General features: G+C 46.2%; 1 protein-coding gene across 1 annotated transcript in view; it reads right to left on the reverse strand.

Moving 5' to 3' along the window:
* NIPSNAP2 (nipsnap homolog 2) overlaps positions 1 to 25261 on the reverse strand; it is a 31179-nt gene extending 5918 nt beyond the window's left edge. The window contains exons 1-8 of the mRNA XM_021086363.1: positions 25060 to 25261; positions 14106 to 14245; positions 13978 to 14023; positions 11062 to 11156; positions 10647 to 10717; positions 8933 to 9073; positions 7359 to 7390; positions 200 to 294 (exon numbers count right to left, since the gene is read on the reverse strand). Coding sequence (XP_020942022.1) covers positions 200 to 294; positions 7359 to 7390; positions 8933 to 9073; positions 10647 to 10717; positions 11062 to 11156; positions 13978 to 14023; positions 14106 to 14245; positions 25060 to 25151 — 712 coding nt within the window. The 5' untranslated portion in view covers positions 25152 to 25261. The remainder of the gene's footprint in view (positions 1 to 199; positions 295 to 7358; positions 7391 to 8932; positions 9074 to 10646; positions 10718 to 11061; positions 11157 to 13977; positions 14024 to 14105; positions 14246 to 25059) is intronic.

Consider the following 25261-nt stretch of genomic DNA (forward strand, 5'->3'; position numbering starts at 1 on the left):
CATATTTCAAAAGTGGGGCCAAACACCAAAACCAAAACTTTATCCACTGAAAATCTTCCCATGCCCCCTGCCATCTGGGATGTGTGGATCGGCCAGTGTTTAAGTTCCTGACTTGAGATGTGCTTTACTGCCTTGGACGACTTACTTAGTAATGAACCCTGAAATCCCAGGAACACACACATGACGGGAAAAGACATACCCCAAAGATGATGCACCATGTACAGCTCCCCAATCTGGGAGAAGAAGCCTCCAACTGCTTCATTCCCGTCCTGTCTGAAGCGAATTGCACGAGCCCTAAACGGGGAAAAAAACAATGTTCAGATGTTGGACCAGATATGTTAACAAGTACCAGCGAGTCTCCCCATACTTCGCAAGTGGTTCAGAACGAAGAATAATTGTTAAACTGTCACATGCGTTTGAAAGATATTTTAATGACCATAAGATGTAGATGTACCTTTCTGTAACTCATCATTTTTGTGAGGAGTGGAGAGTAATTAATCACTACTAATATAAAAACTGGGGGAGTTCTCGTCATGGCACAGTGGAAATGAATCCAACTGGGAACCATGAGGTTTCTGGTTCGATCCCTGGCTTTGCTCAGTGGATTAAGGATCTGGCATTGCCATGAGCTGTGGTGTAGGTCACAGACACGGCTCGGATTTGGCGTGGCTGTGGCTATGGCTGGCAGCTATAGCTCTGATTAGACCCCTAGCCTGAGAACCTCCATATACTAAAAAACAAAAAACAAAAAAACCTGGGAGTTCCCACTGCGGCTCAGCAAAAACGAACCTGATTAGTATCCATGAGGATGTGGGTTTGATCCCTGGGCTCACTCAGTGGGTTAAGGACTCAGCATTGCATGAGCTGTGGTGTAGGTCGCAGACTCAGCTTGGATCACAAGTTGCTGTGGCTGTGGTGTAGGCCAGCAGCTGCAGCTCCGATTTGACCCCTTTCCATATGCTATGGATGTGGCCTTAAAAAAAACAAAAACAAAAACAAAAACAAAAAACCACACACACATGAGAATAAGTGATTGTGCTGCTGATTCTTCTTTTTGTAATGGCCACACCTACACAGCATATGCAAGTTCCCCAGCCAGGGACTGAATCTGAGCAGCACCTGCAATCCACACCTCTACACCAGAGCTGCAGCAACGCCCTTAACCCACTGCTGCCAGGCAGGGTATCAAACCTGTGTCTCCACAGCAACCTGAGCTGCTGCAGTCAGACTCTTAACTCACTGCACCACAGCAGCGATTCCTGTGCTGCTGGATCTTAATGTAAAATATAGAAAGTTGCCAGAGGAAAGGACCTGTCAATTTAAAAAGAGTAGCTTTCCCAGTTCAGCAGTGTCTCTGCAGCGCCGGGATGCAGTTTGATCTTGGCCCAGCACAGCGGGTTAGGAACCTGGCATTGCCACAGCTGCAGTGGAAGTCACGAGTGTGGCTTGGATCTGATCCCTGGCCCGGGAACTCCATGTCCCAATGGGGGTGGGGGTGGGCAAAAAAAAAGAGAAAAAAAGTTGCTTTCCAAGAACACACAGAAAGGGAGGGAATTCTGGATACAAGAGCACCCAGAGTGCCACTGGCACTGTTTCCCAAGGGAGACAGGGAGCTCCCCGGGAGAATGCCGCTGCAAGTCGAAGGAAGCACGCCTCCACGGCAGCAGCGGACAGAGCACAACGAGACACATGCAGCTCTCTGGTCTACCGGGTGGGGGCTTCTCCGACAGCGTGTGGGCATGGACAGGAACTTCCCGGCAGTTCACCGGCACTCCCACCACTGCAGCCTGAACCGAAGCTGCCTCTTTTGTTCTCCTCCTACCTGAGCAAACCGTCAGGAAAGGAAGTACCCAATGGCCTGTGCTATGTACCATGTGTGGGCAAAGCTGTGTATATATGTGTGTCTGTGTGTATAACATCAGACTGTAGAGTGCCCGTCCTGGCTCAGGAGAAATGAATCTGACTAGCATCCACAAGGACACAGGTTCAATCCCTGGTCTCACTCAGTGGGTTAAGGATCCGAAGTTGCTGTGAGCTGTGGTGTAGACCGACAGCTACAGCTCTGAATGGACCCCTAGCCTGGGAACCTCCATATGCTGAGGGTGTGGCCCTAAAAGGAGGAGAAAAAAGAGTCGGAAGCCATAAGCAAAGGTATCAACACGTTGCTATTGACAGTGAGACAAGATAATTTTTTTTGTCTTTTTGGGGCCACACTCGCAGCATATGGAAGTTCCCAGGCTAGGGGCTGAACTGGAGCTGTAGCCACAGGCCTATGACACAGCCACGGCAACACTGATCCTTAACCCACTGAGTGAGCCCGGGGATTGAACTTGCATTCTTATGGACACTAATCAGGTTCGTTATCACTGAGCCTCAAGATACTTGAGTTGTCTTGACCAGAGCCTTCTCTTCTTGGAGGCAAAATTCACAGCAACAGAAGGAGAATATCTCAAAGCAGGGGTTGGAATCGGGAGCCAGTGCCTGTGGCGGGAGTGGGGAAGCCTGGCTCCTTCGGGTCACTTTGTGCATCTCGGCTCTCATTCGCCATGTGCTCAAGTGTGCCAAGGTGACCCAGGCTTTCAGGCTCTTTTGGGAAGGAGAGATCTCTTGCTGTTGCCCCACGGGTTACCTCCAAGTGACAGTCACTTTAACCTTACAGGTAGTGTTAAGTGATTATAATCTTCAAAAATTACAAATCTGATTAGTAAATTATGGAAATTAAGCAAATCACTTTAACGTGCATTCCGACTCCAAGGGGAAAAAAATTCTAGGTCTCATTGACAGTGATATTCAGGGTTGTTCATTTCATTCTGAATTGTTCTCATTCACTTACGGTGGGCAAAGAAAACATACCTGCCTCAGCCTGGACATAATCAGAAGCATGAAGAGAAGATCACTGTCTTAAACGGTTACCTATGTGCCAAAATACAAGCTGAAAGCTGAACTGGCTTTATAAATCATTTTTACAAATAACTTTTAACATAAGTGAAGAATGGCAGAGTTCCCGTTGTGGCACAATGAGAATGAATCCAAACAGTATCCCTGGCCTTGCTCAGTGGGTGAAGGATCTGGCGTTGCCGTGAGCTGTGGTGTAGGTCGCAGACGTGGCTTGGATCCCGAGTTGCTGTGGCTGTGGCTGTGGTGTAGGCCGGCAGCTGCAGCTCTGATTCGACCCCTAGCCTGGGAACCTCCACATGCTGTGGGTGTGGCCCTAAAAAGACAAAAAAAAAAAAAAAAAAAAGAAGAAAAGAAATTTCATAATTGAAATAAAGAGAGAACACACACACACTGAAAGTCAGGTAAAGGTCACGGTTCCCCTTCTCCACAGTGGCTGTACCATTTTACAGTCTCAGCAGCAATGCATAAAGATGCCGACTCACCTACAACCTCACCAACACTCGCTCCTCTGTCTGTCTGGTCACGGCCAGCACAGTGGGTGTGAAGTGCTGTCCCGCTGTGGTTTCACATGCGGTCCCACAAGGACTAAGGACGTGGGACACCTTTTCATGTGCTTGTGAGGCAGTCACAGAGCTCCTCCAAGACAATGTCAAAAATTCTTTGCCCATTAAATGTTTCCTCAAATTTACGGTTGTAGACCTTATTTTTTTTTGTAGTTAGAGAGCACCTAACATTAAATTTACCTCAACTGTTTTCAACTGCACGTACAGGCCAGGAGGGACAAGTATATTCATGCTGTGCAACAGATCTCCAGAGCTTTCCATCTCGCAAAAACTGAAGCCACACCCACTCAACTTCAACTCCCTTCCACCCAGCCCCGGGCAACCTTCTCATTTTCTGTTTCTGTGGTTGGCGAGTACTTTAGAAACCATGTAATTAGTGGAATCATAGAGTATTTGTCCTTTTGTGACTGCTTTATTTTGCTTAGCATGTTACAAGGTTCACCCTGCACGTGGCAGGATTTCCTTCTTTTTAAAAGTTGCATCATATTCTAAGTATATGCCGTGGAGTTCTGGTCGTGGCTCAGCAGAAACAAATGTGACCAGCATCCATGAGGATGCAGGGTTGATCCCTGGCATTGCTCAGTGAGTTAAGGATCTGGCGTTGCTGCGGCTGTGGTGAGGGCCGGCGGCTATAGCTCTGATTTGATTCCTAGCCTGGGAATCTCCACATGCCTTGGGTGTGGCCTTAAAAAGACAAATATCAATACATACATGTACATTTTTATCATTCATCTGCTGGAGACATTTAGGTTCCTCCCACTTCTTTTTTTTTTTTTGTCTTTTTTGCTATTTCTTGGGCCGCTCCTGCGGCATATGGAGGTTCCCAGGCTAGGGGTCGAATTGGAGCTGTAGCCACCGGCCTACACCAGAGCCACAGCAATTCGGGATCCGAGCCGCGTCTGCAACCTACACCACAGCTCATGGCAATGCCAGATCGTTAACCCACTGAGCAAGGGCAGGGACGGAACCCGCAACCTCATGGTTCCTAGTCGGATTCGTTAACCACTGCGCCACGACGGGAACTCCTCCTCCCACTTCTTACCTTCTGTGGATAATGCTGTGATGAACATGGGTGTGCAAATAGCTCTTTGAGATGCTGCTTTGAATTCTTTTGAATACATATCCAGAAGTAGGGTTGCTGCATCATGCAGTAATGCTATTTCTTATTTTTTCATTTTTTGGCTGTACCCACAGTATGTGGAAGTTCCCTGGCTAGGGACTGAACCCCTGCCACAGCAGCAACCCAAGCCACAGCAGTGTCAACGCTGGATCCTTAATCTGCTGTACCATAAGAGAATGCCAGTAATGCTTTCTTTTTTTTTTTTTAAATGTTTTGGAGACCTCTGTACTGTTTTCCATAATGGCTGCACCATTTTATATTCCTCCCTACAGGGGAAGGGTTCCGAGTCTCTCTTGGCCAACACTTGTTATTTTCTGCTCTTTTCACAAGAGCCCTCCTAAAGCTGCGAGATGAACGGTATCTATGGTTTTGATTTGCATTTCTCTAATGATTAGTGATGCTGACCTTTTTTATATGTTTTTTGGCTATCTGTATATTTTTGGAGAATTGTCTATTCAAGTTCTTTTCCCATTTTTTTTGGGCCACACCCACAGCATGTGGAAGTTCTGGGGCCAGGGATCAAACCCAAGCCACAGCAGTGATGACAATGAATCCTTAACTGCTAGGTCACCAGGGAACTCCTGAAAGTGTTATATTTTAGCTCTTACATTTAGGTCTAAAATTCATTTTGGGTTAATTTTTGTATATAATGTGAGGTAGGGGTCTAAATTCATCATCTTTTTTTTGTCTTTTTGCCTTTTTTAGGTCTGTTCCCACAGCATGTGGAGGTTCCCAGGCTAGGGGTCTAATCAAAGCTGTGGCCGCTGGCCTACGCCACAGCCACAGCAACACCAAATCCGAGCCACATCTGCAACCTACACCACAGCTCACAGCAATGCCAGATCCTTAACCCACTGAGCAAGGCCAGGGACTGAACCTGCAACCTCATGGTTCCTAGTCGGATTTGTTAACCACTGAGCCACAAAGGGAACTCCTAAATTAATCTTTTTGCAAGGATATTCAGCTCTCTCAGGACCCTCTGATGAAAAGACTATCTGTCCCCACTGAATTGCTTTGGGACATCTGTCAAAAACCAACTAACTACAAACAACTTACGCAACTCCACAGCAAAAAAGCCAACAACCCAATTGAAAAATGGGCAAAAGACCTGAATAGACATTTCTCCAAGGAAGATATACAGATGGCCAATAAGCACACGAAAAAATGCTCAGCATCACTGATTATAAGGAAATGCAAATCAAAACTACCACAAGATACCACCTCACACCAGTCAGAAAGGCCACTGTTAATAAGTCCACAACTAACAAATGCTGGAGGGAGTGTGGAGAAAAGGGAACCCTCCTATAGTGTTGGTGGGAATGTAAACTGGTAAAACCACTAGGGAGAACAGTATGGAGGTATCTTAGAAAACTATTCATAGAACTACCATGTGACCCAGCAGTCCCACTCTTGGGCATATATCCGGACAAAACTTTCCTTAAAAGAGACACATGCACTCACATGTTCATTGCAGCACTATTCACAATAGCCAAGACAACCCAAATGTCCATTGACAGATGACTGGATTAGGAAGATGAGGTATATATACACAATGGAATACTACTCAGCCATAAAAAAGAACGAAATAATGCCATTTGCAGCAACATGGATGGAACTAGCAACCCTCATCCTGAGTGAAGTAAGTCAGAAAGAGAAAGACATATACCACATGAAATCACTTATATCTAGAATCTAATATACAGCACAAAGAAACCTTTCCACAGAAAAGAAAATCATGGGTTTGGAGAACAGACTTGTGGTTGCCGAGGGGGAGGGAGTGGGATGGATGGGGCACTTGGGGTTAATAGATGCAGACTATTGACTTTGGAATGGATTAGCAATGAGATCCTGCTGTGTGGCACTCGAAACTATGTCTGGTCACTTGTGATGGAGCATGATGATGTGAAAAAAAAGAATGTATACATGTATGCATGACCGGGTCACCATGCTGTACAGTAGAAAATTGACAGAACACTGTAAACCAGCTATAATGGAAAAAAAAGATCATAAAAAAAACCGCAACTAACTGCTCACATGTGAGGATTTCTTTCTTCTTTTTCAATTCTATTCTGGTGAGCTGTATGCCTGTCCTTACACCACTCCCATGTTGTCCTGATCTCTCTAGCTTGGTAGTCAGTTTCGAAATTGGGAAGTGAGTCCTCCAACTTTGCTCCCCCTTTTCAAGGTTGTTTTAGCTATTCTGAGTCCCCTGCATTTCTAAAGCCTGCTAGGGCTTTGACTGGGATTCTGTTGAATCAGTTTGAAGAAAAACTGGTCTTTTGACAATTAAAAAAGGAAAAAGAAGCAATGGTATCATTGCGGTGCTCTTTCTGTGGCAAGAGCAATAGTTCAGAAAGATAGTAGTGAAGGAGAATGTGACATAACTTGGTGCAACACTGGGGTTTGTTTAAACAAACAAACAAAAAAACCAGAAAAAGTCCTTATCTCTCAGAGGTAAATGCTAAAATATTTACAGATGAAATGGTATGTTGCCCGGGATTTACTTCCAAATACTCCAGGTTGGGGGATTTAGAACCAAGCAAGGCTGGCTGTGTGTTGATTAATTACTGAGGCCGATAATAGGTATGGAAGCGGGGAACCTGCGGTATTCTTCTCTCTAGTTTTTCATGTGTTTGAACAATTTCATAGTATGTCAAACAAAACAACAGCGTGGCATCCAATCACGGCATAATCCCCACGTTTTACTTCTAGAATGAACACTGTGGCCGCAAAGGATCTATTTCTAAGGCAAACGCTTCACCTGGTCATATACTCACCAGTAATTGCCCCATTCGATCATAGTTCCTGGCTGAAAAGAGATTTGAATTTGGTTCGTTAGTTCTTCTGTGAAGAAGTACAGATAACAGTATAAAAAATAGCGAATGACAAGACTAACTTAATAATGTGAGATCCAACAAATAAAAAATGTAACAAAATAATATTATCCACTGTGTTCATACCCATCCCAGAGAGGGAGCAACAGGCTATGGCTTCATCTAAGGAGACAACAGATACGTCAAGTGAGAATTCAGCCATCCAACTGCAGTTATGAAGGCTAGAGTCAGGCCCATCGCCGCTAAATTGTTGGTGCCCATTCCGACTTCATTGTGAAAATTGTTTTTGACCATGCCTGTGGCACATGCAAGTTCCTGGGCCAGAGACTGAACCCGTGCCACAGCAGCAACCCCAGCTGCTGCAATGACAATGCTGGATCCTTAACCCGCTGCACCACAAGAGAACTCCTACTGTGAGATTTTTAAATAATTCAAGAAAACCTAGGAAGGACATCACTTGATCTTTTTTCCCAGGATAATACTGAGGATGAGACCACTGAGGTCTACTGATACATTTTCCCTTTAACTATGTTGCTATCTGGGCCTTTCTTTTTAGTAGTCACCTGGCAGGGAAGCATCTAGAAAGTCATACAAATTATTCCCTTTCGCTCTTACGGTGCTGTGTAACTTACTCAACAGTCACAGGCTTATTAGCTGCTCTAGTTCAATGACAACAGATGCTATATAATCTACCTGGTCCCGCATTTTAGGTCTTTCCACTTAAAAATAGAAATGCTGGAGTTCCCGTCGTGGCGCAGTGGTTAACGAATCCAACTAGGAACCATGAGGTTGTGGGTTCCATCCCTGGCCTCGCTCAGTGGGTTAAGGATCTGGCGTTGCCGTGAGCTGTGGTGTAGGTTGCAGACGTGGCTTGGATCCCACGTTGCTGTGGCTCTGGCGTAGGCCGGTAGCTACAGCTCCGATTGGATCCCTAGCCTGGGAACCTCCATATGCTGTGGGAGCGGCCCAAGAAAAGGCAAAAAACCAAAAAAAACAAAAAAAAAAAAAAGAAAAGAAAAAAAAATAGAAACACTATGCAGAAAAATGGCCAACAATAAACATTATGTATAAGGCTATAAAAACCAAATGAGCTTAGCAGAAGGGAAAGAATGAAAAAGGAAGAAGATTTAAAAAAAAGGAAACAAGAGGAGTGCCTGCTGTGGCACAACAGGGTGGGCAGCGTCTCTGGAGCACCAGGACGCAGGCTCGATCCTCAGCCTGGCACAGTGGGTTAAGGATCTGGTGATGCTGCAGCAGAGGTTGCAAATGAGACTCAGATCTGATCCCTGGCCCAGGAACTCTATATGCCATGAGGCAGCCAAAAACAAAAAAAGAAAAAAAAGAAAATTAAAAAAAAAAAAGAGGAAATAAGAGAAAAAGAACTGGACAGAGGAGAAAACCAGCCAAACACACGTCACAGATCATGCCCCCAGCGAGTGCTGTCCACTAAGCATCAGGGGCATGGGTTCTTCGCACAGAAGAATGAGGGGACGGGTAACTCACATCTCAGTACTTACTCGGAGCTGGTAAGATCTGAGCTCATAGATGTTCGGTCCTGACCGTGGGACAGGCTCGTTCCAGAAACTGAATTCCAGCAGCAGCTGATTCTTCCTCGAGAGAAGCATGTTGCTTCTCTCCTTACGGAACCGGGAAAATTCCTTTGAGGGAAAAAAGGTGCTCATGAAATCTCCTAACACTTACACACAACGAACCCACTTTAGTACCATTTACGTTCCTGCTGTTACAGAATACTCTTATAAATAGTCCAGTTGGCTGGGGGCAGTCCCAGTTTGCATCCTGTGGAACCAGCACGACTGTGAGCAGGCCTTTCACTCTCAGAGTCAACAGTCTACACAGTCAACCTAACGACTTAGAGGACAATGTAAACAAATTCAAGTTCCCACTTGTTGTGGGTTCTCCTAACAACATGTGACAGTACATTAAGAGAGGTGGCAGTTCCCATCATGGTGCAGCAGAAACCAATCTGACTGGTAACCATGAGGATGCAGGTTTGATCCCTGGCCTCGCTCAGTGGGCTGGGGATCCAGCGTTGCCAAGAGCTGTGGTGTAGGCCACAGATGCGGCTTGGATCCTGTGTTGCTGTGGCTGTGGTGTAGGCCGGCAGCTGTAGCTCCGACTGGACCCCTAGCCTAGGAATTTCCATATGCCACAGGTGTGGATCTAAAAAGACAAAAAAAAAAAAGAGAGAGAGAGAGAGAGAGAGAGAGACCTCAAGACAGTAGATAATCCAAGACCCATTTTACACATGGACTGGGAATCTACCCAAAAGGTTCTCCTTCCTAATGATGTAATAAGGCTGTTAGAATTTTCTCGGCTAACACACGTCTGTTAGTGAAGGGAGGGGGAGGACAGCCAAGTCAGCCCAAGGCAAAGACCGTGTAGCTGGCAGTTCCTGCAGCAGGTATGTGTTAGGTAATCCAGGCTGACTGTGGCTGCCAGGCTGACTTGCCGATATCACAGCATCAGCTCATCAGTTTCTGTCTTTTTTTTTTTTTTTTTTTTTTTTTGTCTTTTTGCTATTTCTTGGGCCACTCCCACGGCATGTGGAGGTTCCCAGGCTAGGGTTCCAATTGGAGCTGTAGCCACCGGCCTACACCACAGCCACAGCAACGCGGGATCCGAGCTGCGTCTGCGACCTACATCACAGCTCACGGCAACGCCAGATCCTTAACCCCCTGACCAAGGGCAGGGGTCGAACCTGCAACCTCATGGTTCCTAGTCGGATTCATTAACCACTGAGCCACAACGGGAACTCCCAGCTTATCAATTTCAAAGTACAACTGACTTTTACAGTAAGAACTGTTATTCTAATGGTATTACAACTGGCTATTCTGTGTGTAAATACAACCTCAAGAGTCCAAATAATAAAATTTTTACTACAGAAAATGAAGTAGTTCACTAACAAAAACTGATGACACAAGCCACTTAATTCTGTATTAAGATCTACTCTATCATTAGGAATGGAGAAGCAATGCGATCCTGCTGCATAGCACTGGGAACTCTATCTAGTCACTTAGGATGGAGCAGGATGGAGGATAATGTGAGAAAAAGAATGTATATGTGTATGTGTGACTGGGTCACTTTGCTCTGCATAGAAACTAACAGAACATTGCAAACCAACTATAATGGAAAAATAAAAATCATTTAAAAATTTTTAAAAATCTACTATATCATTAGCCTGAGTAAGTAAATAGTTTTCAAAATCACTACCTGATTTTCTTTAAGTTTATTCATGACCTCTGTGAGCGCAGGATAGCCTCCTTCATACCTCCAGAGGTGAACTGAAATAGATTTTAAGATAATACACATTTAGAGTTTCGGGACACTCTCACCTTGCGAACATTCTAGACAGACATAGTGTTAACACAGAACAAAACTGTACTGTGCCATGTCTTGGCCCCTGAGTTAATACCCACAAAGTTTCAATAAAAGAGTCAACCTTGGAAAACAACATAAAAAAGTTCTGCAGTTTTTTTTACTGGAGAAACTACTTTAACCATAAAACTATACTGAAACTTGGAAAGCCTTGATTATAAAAACAAGCATTAAGTTAAAAATCATTTATGTAATGACAGGAAAGGCTTAAAGAACAAGTGTTTATTATTCCAAAGATTTCTTTTCCTACCAGCTTGATCCTGCTCGCCATACCACGTGTTCCAAGTCCCCACCAAAGTACAAGGGTAATGTTTATCTTCATGAATCTTTGGCAACACCTCTTGACTTAAAGAGAAGAAAGAGCAACACTAATTAAACAACTGACAAAACTGCACCAGGTGAACAACACATGATCAGGAACAGGAAAAGGTCACCTACTCTGTGTTCTGACCACTGACCTCTGAATACATTCATGATCAAAACAGCGTGCAGAAGTAAGCTTTCAGCTGAGTTCTGGTGTCCCCTAATGTCCCACTTAGCAGCGGCTTAGGTGACGGATAACCCAGCTATCTACAGCGGTGGTAGGTGACTCAAATAGGTTGATCAAAATGATAAAGAAGAGCCAAAGGTCCCCACACTCCAGGAACTATGAATCTACTATTTGCTGTTTTGGGGGGGAAAAAACAAACAGACAAACAAACAAAAAAGCAGCAGCACTTCACACTGGTGATGCTCATACAAAGTTCTCTGTTTCCAAAGACAGGAAGGATGAGAGAAATGGGAATAGTAGAAAAAGAACATGGGAGAAGAAAGGGCAGAACGTAATGTTTAGGAAGTGGCCCAGGAGGCAGAGGAAGCAGGGGCACGGGTGGGGGGGCTTTAAGGAGGAAGACAGAGCTGGAACACGGTGCGTCTGAAAGCGACCCCAACCCCAACCACCCCAAAGGGCTTCCACGGGGCAGAAGAACCCAGATGAAAGCACACCTGCGTTTCTCCTCAATTCACCCAGCTGAGGGGATCCGGAAGGGAGCACATAATCCCACCCGGGACACACCACCCGGTTTTGTCACCGCTGTCCGGGCACGGTCATGGCAGGATGCTAACGTAACAGAGGTGTCCGAGCGGCGCCCGGTTCCGTGGAGACCTTCCCAGAGTTCGGATGCTAATGTACAGGGAAAGGCAAAGCAGAGAGGCACAATTGCCCCTTACCAGGGAAAAGCTAAAACCGGCACATTCTGGACAGAAATGGATGATGACAAAGTACAATATAGATTCAACAATGGGAGCAAAAAGATATCAAGGGTCCGAAATGGAACCTGTCTATTTGCTGACATCAAGCGATACTATGAAGCGGGTGATCACCACCAGATGCTGAGGCACTAGGACAGGGCGGGTGTGAACAGTTATCAGAGAAAAGCTGGTAACAAAACTCTAATGTCTTTATGACCCACTACAATGGCAAACCACGTGTATTTTTTTGAAGGGTAGCATTTCCTTTTAAAATTAAGATCAGATATTAAATCTACCTGATGTATATGACCCATGAATGTTCAGAAACAGCACAAGACTGATGGGAATCGGGGGTGGGGAAAGATGGATGAAGTGAGGGATACGGACACGGGTTTCCTTTTGGCCACATGACGTGGGCAGGGAGTCAACAACCCAGAACTGGAGCCGTGTGGCCACCGGAAGCCTGCACAGAGCACCCAGGTGAACGGAGGTTGTGAGGTGGGCAGTGCTTGTAGCCAGCCCTTGATGAGCTGGGCAGAACCTCATTATTTGGGCCCCTAAAAACCAGGCAGGAGTTAAGTCTTTATATACTGGAAACAGGAAGCTGCTGAGAGCTCCAGAGAAAAGAAGAAAAACAGGACGAAGGAGGAAACAGAACTCAAGCAGATGGATTTGACAAACTTTAGGGAAGGGCTCATGGTGGGGGCAGGGCAGGGGTACAGGTGCAGCTTCAGGCCCAGGAAGTCAGGAAACGCACCTCACCCGGCCTGGAGAGGGAGGTGGAGAAGGAAACAAGCCAAGAGAAGCAAAGATACACGTCAAATGAAGAAGGCACAGCCCTTGGTGACCGATTAATCACCAAAAACTATGGAAAGAGTCCAGTAGAACCACTCTGAGTGTCACACACAGGGAAGCTGGAAGGGCAGGTGATTCCATATATTGTGTTTGAAGTGAGAACAAGACTTTCGACTAGAAATATGGACAGACAGCCAGGAATGTGAGACAGGAGATGAGGTGATAAAAACAGGGTGGGAAAGGTAATCCAGGGAAACATCAGCGTACAGAAAAACTGCATTTTCTGAGAAGAGATTCAGAAAAAAAGCATCTGCTTTGTATTAAGGGCCTTTTTTTAAAAAATAAAGGCAACCCTGCTGATGTTACATTTCACAAACCACCTCCAAAAGTAAAACAACAAAAGATTTTTGCTTCTGAAAGTTATGCTGGCTCTGGTAACAAAATCATTTGCTTTCTCATGAAAGCAGCAGATGTGAAAGGCTTAAAACAAGCTTGTTAGTTCTGTTTGCTGACAATTTGACCTTTAAAATGCTATTGCTATTATTTAAGGACTGATGCAATTAATTCTCTTTGATCTTAAAGTTTACAAATTCTTTAAGAGCACATGCATTTCATGTCATATGAGAACCTGCTGAAGGGGCTTGCATCCCGGAGGATGGAAGACTTGGGGAGAAATGTTGGCTCTACTGAAACCCATAAGAACGCTCCTGTGGCCTGTTACGCAGGAGTAAAACTGGAAACAGTGGAGGGCCCTGGGGTGTGAGTTCCAGCTCCTAACACTCAGAACCATCTGGAGATGTGGCACATGAAGGTAATAAGCACAGGTAGTCAGCTAGGGCTGCAAAAGGACTCAGGCGCTGGACGAGGAGCTGGGCTGGACTGCCTTGCAAGGGTCCTTCCAACCTCAAGAGCCTAGTAACATTCCGAAGTCTGAGAACCTGGGTGATGTCTTAGCTCTGAATGCGTGCTTGAGATCAAAGCGCCCTTGGCAACCCCACAACAGCGCTCAACTTCAGAGCCTCGAGTGTTCTGCTTTAAGAACAGCTGTGAAAGACCTCACTCTGCTAGCAAGGGTTAGCTCAACGGACAGATATTAAAATCACTCTTTTCCCCCAAGTAAAGGATAGTCTGGTATACACACCAAATTTTGTTGTATGCTTCTAGGCATTCCGGTTTAACATTGTGAACTGAAACAAAAGAAAATTCAACGATAAACTTAGGAACAAAGGGGGAAAAGTCAACTATGAAGCTAGCAAACCTGCCACTCACACTGTAATTTGTACAGACTGCTTGTTTCCTTCTTGGCCAGGAGGTTCGAGTGCGCATCCTTCCTCGGATCGACCTTCCGGACAAACAAGGATTTTAGCCAGCTCTCTTCTCGAAGTCTGTTATTGGAAGACGCCAATTTCCTAAGGAGTAATCAAGCCAAAATGTGAGTATAATCAGAGGTGCAAAGATTTCAGGGTCTTTAGGTTGTGTGGCGCAGTACACTGTTTTCATAAACTCCATCAATCCATTCAGCCAACACACACTCCAGGCACCGCTCTAGAACCCGGGTTACCACAGGTCCGCTTTCCACCCCAACAGCGTGCGCTCCCACGCACAGGAGCAGAGCGTGACAGAAGTGGCTTCCACGGCTCCTGGGGAGCTCACACGTGTCTCTGCGAGTTCCGCCACGTGCTCTTCCCTCCTCCAAGGACATTTCAACCCAGAAAAAACATACATGGAAACCTGGAATTGTGAGATTCACAGAAAAAGAAGGTAGAACGGTGGTTGCCAGGGGTGGAGTTATTATTCGATGGATACAGAGTTTCAGTCTGGGAAGATGAAAAGGTTCTGGAGATGGTGGTGGTGGTGGTGGTGGCTGCACAACTCTGGGAATGTACTTAATGCCACTGAAGTGTGCACTTAAAAACGGCTAAAATGGCAGAGTTCCCACTGTGGCGCGATGGGATCGGCAGTGTCTTGGTGCCGTTGAGATGCAGATTCTATCCCTGGCCCGGCACAGGGGCTTAAGGATCTAAGATCCTTAGATCCCCACTGCGTCTTGGATCTGATCCCTGGCTTGGGAACTCCATATGCCATGGGGCAGCCAAAAACAACAACAAACACTCCCCCCAAAAGAAAAATGGCAAATTTTATATGTACTTTACCACAATATAAAATGTGAGAAGAAATATACAGAGAAAGTGAAATGACATTTTTTCTTTAAAAATCAAGATTTATTTTTTCTTGTTTCTTTTTTTTCTTTTTAAGGCCACACCTGAAGCATATGGAAGTTCCTGGGCTTGGGGTTGAATCGAACCTGCAGCTGCAGGCCTACACCACAGCCATAGCAACACCAGACCCAAGCTGCATCTGCAATCTACACCACAGCTTGAGGCAACATGGAATCCTTAACCCACTGAGTGAGGCCAGAGATTGAACCCATATCCTGACACTATGTCAGGTTCTTAACTCACTGAGCCACCAACAGGAACTCCCTCTTTCTTTCTTTTTCTTCCTTCCTTCCTCCCTCTCTTTTCTTTCCTTTCTTTCTTCCATCCCTTCCTTCCTTTTTATTTTAGGGCCGCAGAGGCATATGGAGGTTCCCAGGCTAGGGGTCAAATCGAACCTGCAGCTGCTGGCCTACACCACAGCCATAGCAATGCCAGATCTGAGCCTCGTCTTTGGCCTACAATGCAGATCATGGCAATGCCAGATCCTTAACCCACTCAGTGGGACCAGGGACTGAACCCACATCCTCACGGATACTAGTCGGGTTCACTTCTGCTGAACCACAATGGGAACTCCTTTTTTGGGGGGTTGGGCCATGGTATGTAGCAGCTTGAGGTGGGATCTCAGTTCCCAGACCAGGGACTGAACCTGGGCTGCAGTGGTGAAAGCACCAAGTTCTAACCACTAGACCACCAGGGAACACCCTGAATGAAGATTTCTAACTGTCGCAAAACCCTAAGAATACACACTTTTTACACAATGGAATAAAAAATAAGTAAAATGAAATAAAAGAATACAAACTTCATTACGGTATAAATAATTTGCTGATTTTCATCTCACCACTGAATTTCTACTATACACGCTTCAGAGAGTGAGCATAAATTTGACAGAACAAACTCTCACTTTGCCCGTGCAATTTTAAGTGCATGTTTAACTTCCATATGCTTGCTAGTGGGACCACATACGTGTGCAACCTCCCTAGAGGGCAGTGTGGTGTTATCTACAGCAAACTTCAAACCGTGCCGGCCTTCCGGCCTAATCCTTGCACTTGGAGTTATGACCTATGGCAGCTATATTTAGGCAGGCGCACACAGCTGAATGCGAGACAGCATTCCTTACCGTATTTACCAGTTTACCTCTGAACAGGCCACCTAGAACCCATCAATAGGGACGGGTCAAATACATCAAGGCACGTCCAATATCAGAACAGAATGCAATCACTAAAAAAGAATGAGGCAGATCTACAGGCACGGATGTGTTGGTATCTCTGAGATGAATGATGTGGAAAAAGCAGGCCCAGAATAGTATCATAAATACACGCACAAGGTGAGCTGCTACGAGTGACGACATCCGGGAAATGTGACTGGGCTTAGGGGTGGGAGGAGAGATTTTTCCTTTTCGTTGTATAACCTTCGGGATTATCTGAGAATTTTCCACATACGTATATTATTTTTATACTTGAAATTAGCTAACATACCTAAAAGCACATGTTTAGAAACTCGTTAATGGGTAAGGTATACAGGTATATCTAACCTGTTAACAAATTTTTAAAAACTAAAACCTGGCTGAAACTCATCCTCTTCCTAAGTTCATATAACCACAATCAAATGACTCACCATGTCCCTGCATCTCTGTCACTTTAATTCAAAGGCATGTACCGTAAAATTACTCCTTTGGGATACAGTTCTACACGTTTTGACAAACGCCTAAAACCATGTAACCACCATCACAATGAGATACAGAACGGCTCCTCGGTTCCCTAAAATGCCTCCTTTGATGATCAAACCCTTCTCCCAACTTCCAGCCACCAGCAACCACGGATCTGTTCTATGACGCCCTCGTTTGCCTTTTCCAGGATGTCTTATAGATGGACTCGTACAGAATGCAGCCTTTTAACACTGTGCCTGTTCTTTCCATGCCATGGCTTTTCTGGCCATCATCTCTGGCCAGAGCTATCACAGCGTACTCGATTGTGCTGATCTTTAATTGACGGACAAACACATAAATGATCTTCCCTGCCCTTTGCTAGGTCACACCTAGCATGGAATGGGCTAGGATGCCAAATGGCCAATATAAATGCTCAGATCTTAACCCAGTGCTGCTCAACAAGGTAGGAGGCTGACAGGCCAGTGGGAGCCTTCTCTGGGATACTGCTCAAAACACCTGAAGATTTCCTACAGACTATTTCTAATCCGCTGAGCACACCTGCTCGAGGACAGACACCACAACGCCAATGTAACAGGAAAAGAGGGTGACCCCTCTACGGCCCTGAGGAAGGGGAGTTTAAACAAGAGACAAGGAAAACTCATGAGATGAGCGTGGGGATTCCACATTAAATAATGTAAAATCTTCTCACTCAACTATGGGGCTTTTAGAAATAGAACTCTAAATTTCAAGTGTTACACTGGCGGCCTTTTTTTTTGCTTCAAAAATCAACAAATCGACTTGTTTTAACAAACATGACAGAGCACTTTCCTCCCTATATGATGTTCCTTTAATTTAAAAAGCAATTCAATGATATCACAAATAGCTAGAAACCAGATAAAAAGACTTTTTTGACTGGTGGAACTTAGAAATGTATAAACAAACTATTTATAAATATAAAATTAACAATAAAATGTTTTCTATATCTACAGTAATGATCAAGCAATATAATAGCACTTTCCAAAACTTTTTTTTTTTTTGCTTTTAGGGCCACACCCGCAGCACATGAAGGTTCCCAGGCTAGGGGTCTAATGAGAGCTGTAGCCACCAGCCTTCGCTACAGCAACGCCAGACCTGAGCTGTGTCTGCAACCTCCACCACAGCTCACGGCAACGCCAGATCCTTAACCCACTGAGCGAGACCAGGGATCAAACTCACAACCCCATGGTTCCTAGTCGGATTTGTTAACCACTGAGCCACGACAGGAACTCCCCTACTTTTCAAAACTTTTAAGATTAAAAAGCAGGAAGCTCATATTAAATAAGCAAAATAACAAGTTAATACCAGTACACGCAATTCTTCTTGTAAGTGCATAGGACAAAAATATATAGCCCTAAGTGGCATCTGTAAAAAGAAGTTGGAAATTCTTCCACTTTGCTTTTATTATATGCTAAAATTCCTTAGAATTAAGCAAAGTATTAATGGTCATACCCCTGAAAGGACAGAGTTAAAAGTAAAATAGACACAGCTTTCCCCATACAAAGTCTGTATTGACAATGTTTTTCACTTTTGTTTTAAAGTACATGTTTAACCCCTAGTAAATATGCTTAAAGCACTTAGGAGAGCACCTGATTAGGGATGAGAGATGAAGAAATTGTTTTAAAACTACTTTTTTAAAAAACAAACTTTTAGAAGAAATTTTATATAGAGGAGCTGGCACTTTTTTCCCCACACCTTCTCCATTGTGCACAAGCTCTCTCTTTTAATAAAAAGCTTTGCTTGCCTTTTTTTTTTTTTTTAAAGAAATTCTATAAAAAAACTATTAGCCCTTTAGCAAAACCTGAAATCATATGGTATTTATCTCTGTTTTCAATTCACTCTTTGATTATATAAACAAACTAATTCTGAAGAAGGCAATTTTCCAAATAAATCATTACAAAATTTATTTCCATAAAAATAAAAACATTTTGTCACTTTAAAGCATTTTAAATATGCCACATTGTGGAATGTTTGCTTAAATAATTACAATGAAGTAAAATGTCAAGCATATAAAATTAGTGATATGCAAAGTAAAAAGTTTCAAGATTTGTTAATGGGACTCTGTCTAATTCCTGTTTTTTCTTTATTTCACAGTTTAAATTTACTAAACAGAAATTGTGTGAAAATTTTTGGGGGGGTCAAATAAATTTTTGGAGTTTAGGGATAACAATTATGAACAACTAGGAAAAGGGCACAATGAAAGTTTCTAAAAATATAGGAAATCTCAAGAAATGCTCACCAAAGCAACCACTACTCATAGTTCTTTATTTTAAATTTTTAAAATTATAGTTGATTTAAAAAAATTTTTTTTGTTTGCTTTTTTTTTAGGGACACACCTGTGGCATATGGAGGTTAGCAGGCTAGGGGCTGAATCAGAGCTGAAGCTGCCAGCCTACATTACAGCTCACGACTATGCTGGATCCTTAACCCACTGAGTGAGGCCAGGGTTCAAACCTGCAACCTCCTGGTTCCTAGTTGAATTTGTTTCCACTGCGCCACTACGGAAACTCCCCCAATTTTTTTTTTTTAATTGTAGTTGCTTGTACTAATAGTTCTTAATGAATCCCTCCAGAAATATATAGACAAACATATACCATGAGCACACATATTGATATTTAATTCCTAGGGGTTTAATACTTTATAAAACAAGACGGCATGTATAAAGAATTATTGGCAGACTGAATCTGGAGGGGAAAAAATTCCAAAGCAATCTCTTCCTCTTTAGAATTTAAGGGAATTACAAGTTTATAAGCACACAGTTCCTGCACTGGACTAAGTGGTTTGTCTATACCTACTCTTTTAATCCTTGGAACAATCTAGCAAGGTAGATGTTATCGCCTTTTACAGACTGGCTCCGAGAGGTTATTACACAACTTGAGCTAAGAAGTAGCAAGAGAAAACTATGAACCAAGATCCATAAAGTTCAAAATATTGTCACTAAAAAGGTATGCCTCCCCACCACAAATCTCCCCAAGTGAGCACCTGTTCCGGATTTTAATACCAGAGGGATTTACTCTAGGATGGGGAAAATGAGATAAGGAATAGGACAACACTCTGTAAACTAAACATTAACCTAAGAAAGAGTCAACATCAAGGGACAACCACAAGCACCCGAGTGCTGTCTGCTTGTCACACTTGGGTAGCAACTGTCTTGACAAATGGAAAGCGACATGGCCCAACATTAGCCCCAACTGACAGAGTGGCAAGTGACCAAAGGTGCCTCATGTGCCCAGTCCATTCGGCTGTCCAAGCTGAATCACGGAAGGGGGAAGAGGCGGCCATGCCAATAGCTGTCAGGGTGACAAGACCCAGGCGGGGCTGCTTTAGAGACAAACGTCACGATCAGCTGTCTTTATAACATCATCTAGATGCTGGGCGGCACATTCTACAAAACACTAGGCTTTAAACATTGGGTACTGGTGGATAGAAAGATGAGACAGTGCCTAGCCTGTCCAATCGCACACAAAAAACCTAGCAGCAAACAGCCAGAGCGGTCACGGACACGGCAGACTCACACACACACTGTGGGAACTCAAGGGCACGAACCATCTTGGCCTTGGCTTGCAAGGAGCAAGAGGGAGTCCAGTGGAGACACTCGAGCTCTGTCTTGGAGGTGAAAATTCCAGTCAAAGGGAACAACGTGTCCAGGGGCATGGAGTCGTGAAGCTATGTGGCATATTTCTGGACCAGCAAGTGTTCGGGAAGGCAAGAAAACAGGGTGGGGGAGGATGGTGCAGGACAACAGGAAGGCGAGGGGGGCGGGTGGCTCCCGTGCACCATGCCTACCAGCTGGACTTTATCCCGTACGCCGTGCAATGCTAGCAAGTTTCCAGAAAAGATCTGGGTGTAAACAACAGCCTGACACTGGTGTGGCGGGTGGACTGCAGCAAGAAGGCAGGCAGGAGCTCCCGTTGTGGCTAAGTGGGTTAAGAAACCAAATAGGGTCCATGAGGATGTGGGTTCGATCCCTGGCCTTACTCAGTGGGTTAAGGATCCAGCATTGCCATGAGCTGTGGTGTAGGTCGCAGCGGCTCGGATCTGGCATTGCTGTGGCTGTGGCGTAGGCCGGCAGCTGCAGCTCCAACTAGACCCCCCTAGCCTGGGAACCTCCATATGCCGCAGGTGTGGCCCTGAAAGGAAAAAGAAAGAGAAAGGCAGGGAGCATGGGTCCTGGGCTCCTGGCTGGCTGCCCAGCCCAGCAGTACCAATCAGGAGGCATTCAGGACTCACAGGATGGACCACAGATGGCCCTGGTTAAGACAATGGCAGTAGGGATGAAGGAAAAGCAATGTGTTCCAAAGATACTCCTGAAGGCAGCATATGGAGTTCTCGGACCAGGGATTGAATCTGAGCTGCAGTTGTGACCTACACCATAGGTGCAACAAGGCCAGATCCTTAACCCACTGGGCTGGGCCAGGGATTGAACCCACGTCGTGGCAGAGACAACATCAGATCTTAACCTGCTGCACCAGAGTGGGAACTCTGAGCTCTTTCTAGTAGGAAAATGTCCTGCTCAGAATTCGCTAGTTGTCCCCATCACCAGGGGCTTCAAGTCCACTCTCTCCGCAGAAATCCAGCTGAGCACTGCCCACAGCTGCGCTAGGGGAGTGGTGGAGGCCACACATGCTGGGGGCAGAACTAACAGATCTGGCAACTGACTAGATGAGAGAGAACAGGAGGGGACAGGCTTGGGGAACCGGGTTTCTGGCCTGGACCACTAATGGAAGATGGTCTGGCACTGAGGAGAGAGAACGCAGGAGGAGCAAGCAGGCGCTGCAGGAGGAGGAAGAGTTAAATTCTGGGACATTGTCATTTCTAGCACCTGTGGGAGACCCGTGCCATGTCCAAAGTGCTGAGCAGAGGGCCCGGCCCTGAGAAGAGCCAAGTAAGATGTGCTGGCAAAAAGTCTCCCAGGAAGACTTCCTCCTTCACTCTGAAACGGCTCCTGCAAGGTCACCCACAACACCCCTGTGGGTAAATGCAGTTTTCTTATGTCATCTTAACTTTTCCCTCCTGGAAATAACCTCCCCAGGGCACTGAGAGACAACAATACCCCACGGGAGTCCCCTTTGTGGCTTAGCAGTTAAGGAATCTGACTAGGATTCATGAGGTTGCGGGTTTGATCCCTGGCCTCACTCACTGGGTTAAGGATCCGGCGTTGCCGTGAGCTGTGGTGTAGGTCGCAGATGTGGCTCAGATCCCGAGCTGCTGTGGCTGTGGTGCAGGCCCGCGGGTGTAGCTCTGATTCATCCCCTAGCCTGTGAACTTCTGTATGCTGCAGGTGCGGCCCTAAAAAGCAAACAGCAACAACAAAAAAACAATACCCCACAGCTGCCTCTTTTCAGTCTCCCTTGCTGCTTCTCCTTCCTAATCCAGCCTATAAATGCCCATAGAGCCCAGGGCCTGTTTCTCAGCTCCTGCTCGACCCACACTCCTCAAACAATCTCATCCATCCCTATGGTTTTAAAAAACATTTTATTATACAAATTTCAATTGACTCTAAAACGGCATATTGAAACCCATGGATCTATCAACACTGCATTCTTATGTGCTGACAACTCTCCAATGCTGTCCAGACATCTCCCGTGAGGAGTCAGAGGTCCAGCAGGCCAACTGCTTAGCTGGCCTTTCTATCTGAATAGTGCACGGCCATCTCAAACAAACTTCACCAGGTCCACTGCCCTGGATCCGCCCCTTCCCCACCCACACCTGTTCCTCCTCCTCTGAATTCCTAGCAAGCTCTCAGTGGCCAGCACCTCGTGTGCCTTATTCACTGACGCTTCCCAACAGCACCTGGCAGGTGGCCGGCACGCTCACCTAGGCAACAAACAGCTCTAGGTAAATGGCACCAGCATCCTCCCCGCTGGCCATTACCTTGATTCTGTCCCCCTTTCAAAGCCAGACTGGTATTTTATTTTTTATGTTTTCCTTTTTAGGGCCACACCTGCAGTGTATGGAAGTTCCTAGGCTAGGGGTCAAATTGGAGCTGCCGCTGTTGGCCTGCGCCACCGCCACGTGGGATCTGAGCCACATCTGTGACCGATGCCACAACTTGCAGCAATGCCAGATCCTTAACCCACTGAGCAAGGCCAGGGATGGAACCTGCAACCTCATGGATACCATGTCAGGTTCTTAACCCACTGAGCCACAACGGGAACTCTCCAGACTGATCTTTTAAAAATGTAGATCAGAGCATGTTACCCTAGGGCTTATACCTTTAAATGTTTTCCAGGGCTCAGAATAAAATGCAAACTCTCTAAATAGCTGTAAGGCCTGGAATTTTCTGGCCCCTGCTCCTTGCCACCTGTCTTGTTTTCCTTTCACTCCTGCCTCCTAGATTTTTCTGGGGTTTCCCAGCATGTCTGACTCCTCCCCTTCAGGGCTTTCATGCCCACTTACCCTTCAGGTCTCAGTATGACATCACCTTGTCCGAGAGGCCTTCCATGACCTCATGTGGGAAGCTCCCTGATTTTGTCCCATGGCACCTACCTCCATCTGTAAGTCTCTATGGGTTTTCATCTCAGCCACGGCTTCCTGGGGAGAGCGACCACAGCTCTTACGCTCAGGTCCAGCGGGCTTCAAAGACACCGTATACACTCAATATGTGATAGAATCAATGAATTGACTGGGTCTAGACTGAGTCCTAAAGTTGAGGCAGTTAAAGGTTAAGGCAGACTAGAGCCCAGGAAGGAGTAGTCAGAAGGTACAGGGGACCTTGGATAGAGACAAGGACCCCAGTGTCGAGAGCATGTGGCCCCAGCAGGAACCTGGGGTATCCCAGGTGACCTTGGGCCCTTTAAGTGAACACCTTCAGGCGCAGCTTTTTTTTTTTCTCTTTCGGGCCGCACCCATGGCACATGGAGGTTTCCAGACTAGGGGTCAAATTAGAGCTACAGCCACTGGCCACAGCCATAGCCACGTCAGATCCAAGCCGCGTTCTGCAACATACACCACAGCTCAGAGCAACGCCACATCCTTAACCCACTGAGCAAGGCTAGGGATCAAACCCGCAACCTCAAGTTTCCTAGTCCGATTCATTTCCACTACACCACAAGGGGAACTCCCTCAGCTGTCTTTTTTGAAAAAAAGGAAATATCAATTTCATGGGCTTCTATCACTTGTGGGGAAAAATAAACAGTAGATACTTAATAACAGAATAAAAATAAAAGAGGGTTGATTTGTTGATCAACTTGGAAACATAAACATCCAATTTTGTAACACAACTTGAGCAGCAGTCCTTACAAGGGCACTGGGCCTGAAGTGTAACCAACTTGGGTTCAAATGCCTTTTCTAGCCACGTGTCTTCAGCAGGTTGAGGTTCCTTCTCATCTCTAAGATGTAGATCCTATTACTTCCTTCTTAAGATTGCTACTAGGATTACACTAAATAAATAAGCTGTTATCATATAAAGCTGGCCCACATTAAGAGTTTTAACAGGTACTTCCTTCCCTTTTCCATTTTTTGAAATGCCAACTGTATTTTCTAGAGGCTCACTATTGAAGATAAACAACAAGATAAAATTCATATAACCTAACGTAAATAAACCGGGAAAGCAAATGGACGTGTAAATTGGTTGATATGGGCTCTGGTTTTTCAACTGGGCAAACAGGACATGGCTGTGTCCGGGATGGACTCAGAAAATCGAATATGTAATCCAATGAGGTTAGGAAAAAAGTTTAAACATGAACCCACCCCCTACTTCGTGCTGATAACTGTACATACTTTTTTGATCCACTACCTACTTTTCAATGCAAGTCAACAACTGTCCGTAAGGCGGACACCTCTTGGCTACTTCCCCAATCTCCACTGAGGGATCGCCGGGGCCGATGTATTATTTTATTTCTTCACAGCAACCTAGGAGGTGAGTGGTAGGTACCTCCACTACCGTTTACAGATGCTGACACTGAGGCTTTGCGCGGGCGAGCAGCTTTCTCAGGACGCCCTGCAGGAACCCCGAGGCCCAAGTTCAAGGCCTGCGGCCTCAGCCACGCGCTGGCCGCTGCCCCACGACTCCGGGTCGCGCAGGGTCAAGGTCCAACAGGCCGGGCCGGCTCCGCGCGCGGACGTGGCTTCGGCGCTGGGTGTCATTCCCGCCATGACCTTGAGCCCCGCCGGCCCGGCAGCAGGCGCTCCGACCCTGCCGAGGCTCCGGCTCGCCCCGCCACGCGGACCGCGGCCTCAGCCCAGCCGCCCCACAGCCCCGGCGGCCCTGCCCCATGGGAACGCTACCGAGCCAGGGCGGAGACCCGCGCCGAGGACCCCGCGCCCTCCGCCCCGCGGCGGCCCCTCCCCGGCCGCTCCCGGAAAGGGCGGCGCTGCTCACCGGAGCCCGGGCAGGAGGCTGCAGGGGGCGGCCCGCCACAGGAAGCCGCCGCCTGAGGCCGCTCCGCCGGCGCGCAACACTCGCGCCGCCATCTTGCTCCGGAGCCTCGACTCCCACCGCCCCGGCCTCCGCTGACGCCGCCGCCGCCGCCGCCGCCGCCGCGACCCCTCCCCCGGCCGGGCCCGCCGAGGCGGGGGGCGGG

The sequence above is a fragment of the Sus scrofa genome, chromosome 3 (assembly GCF_000003025.6).
Source record: "Sus scrofa isolate TJ Tabasco breed Duroc chromosome 3, Sscrofa11.1, whole genome shotgun sequence".
NCBI lineage: Eukaryota > Metazoa > Chordata > Mammalia > Artiodactyla > Suidae > Sus > Sus scrofa.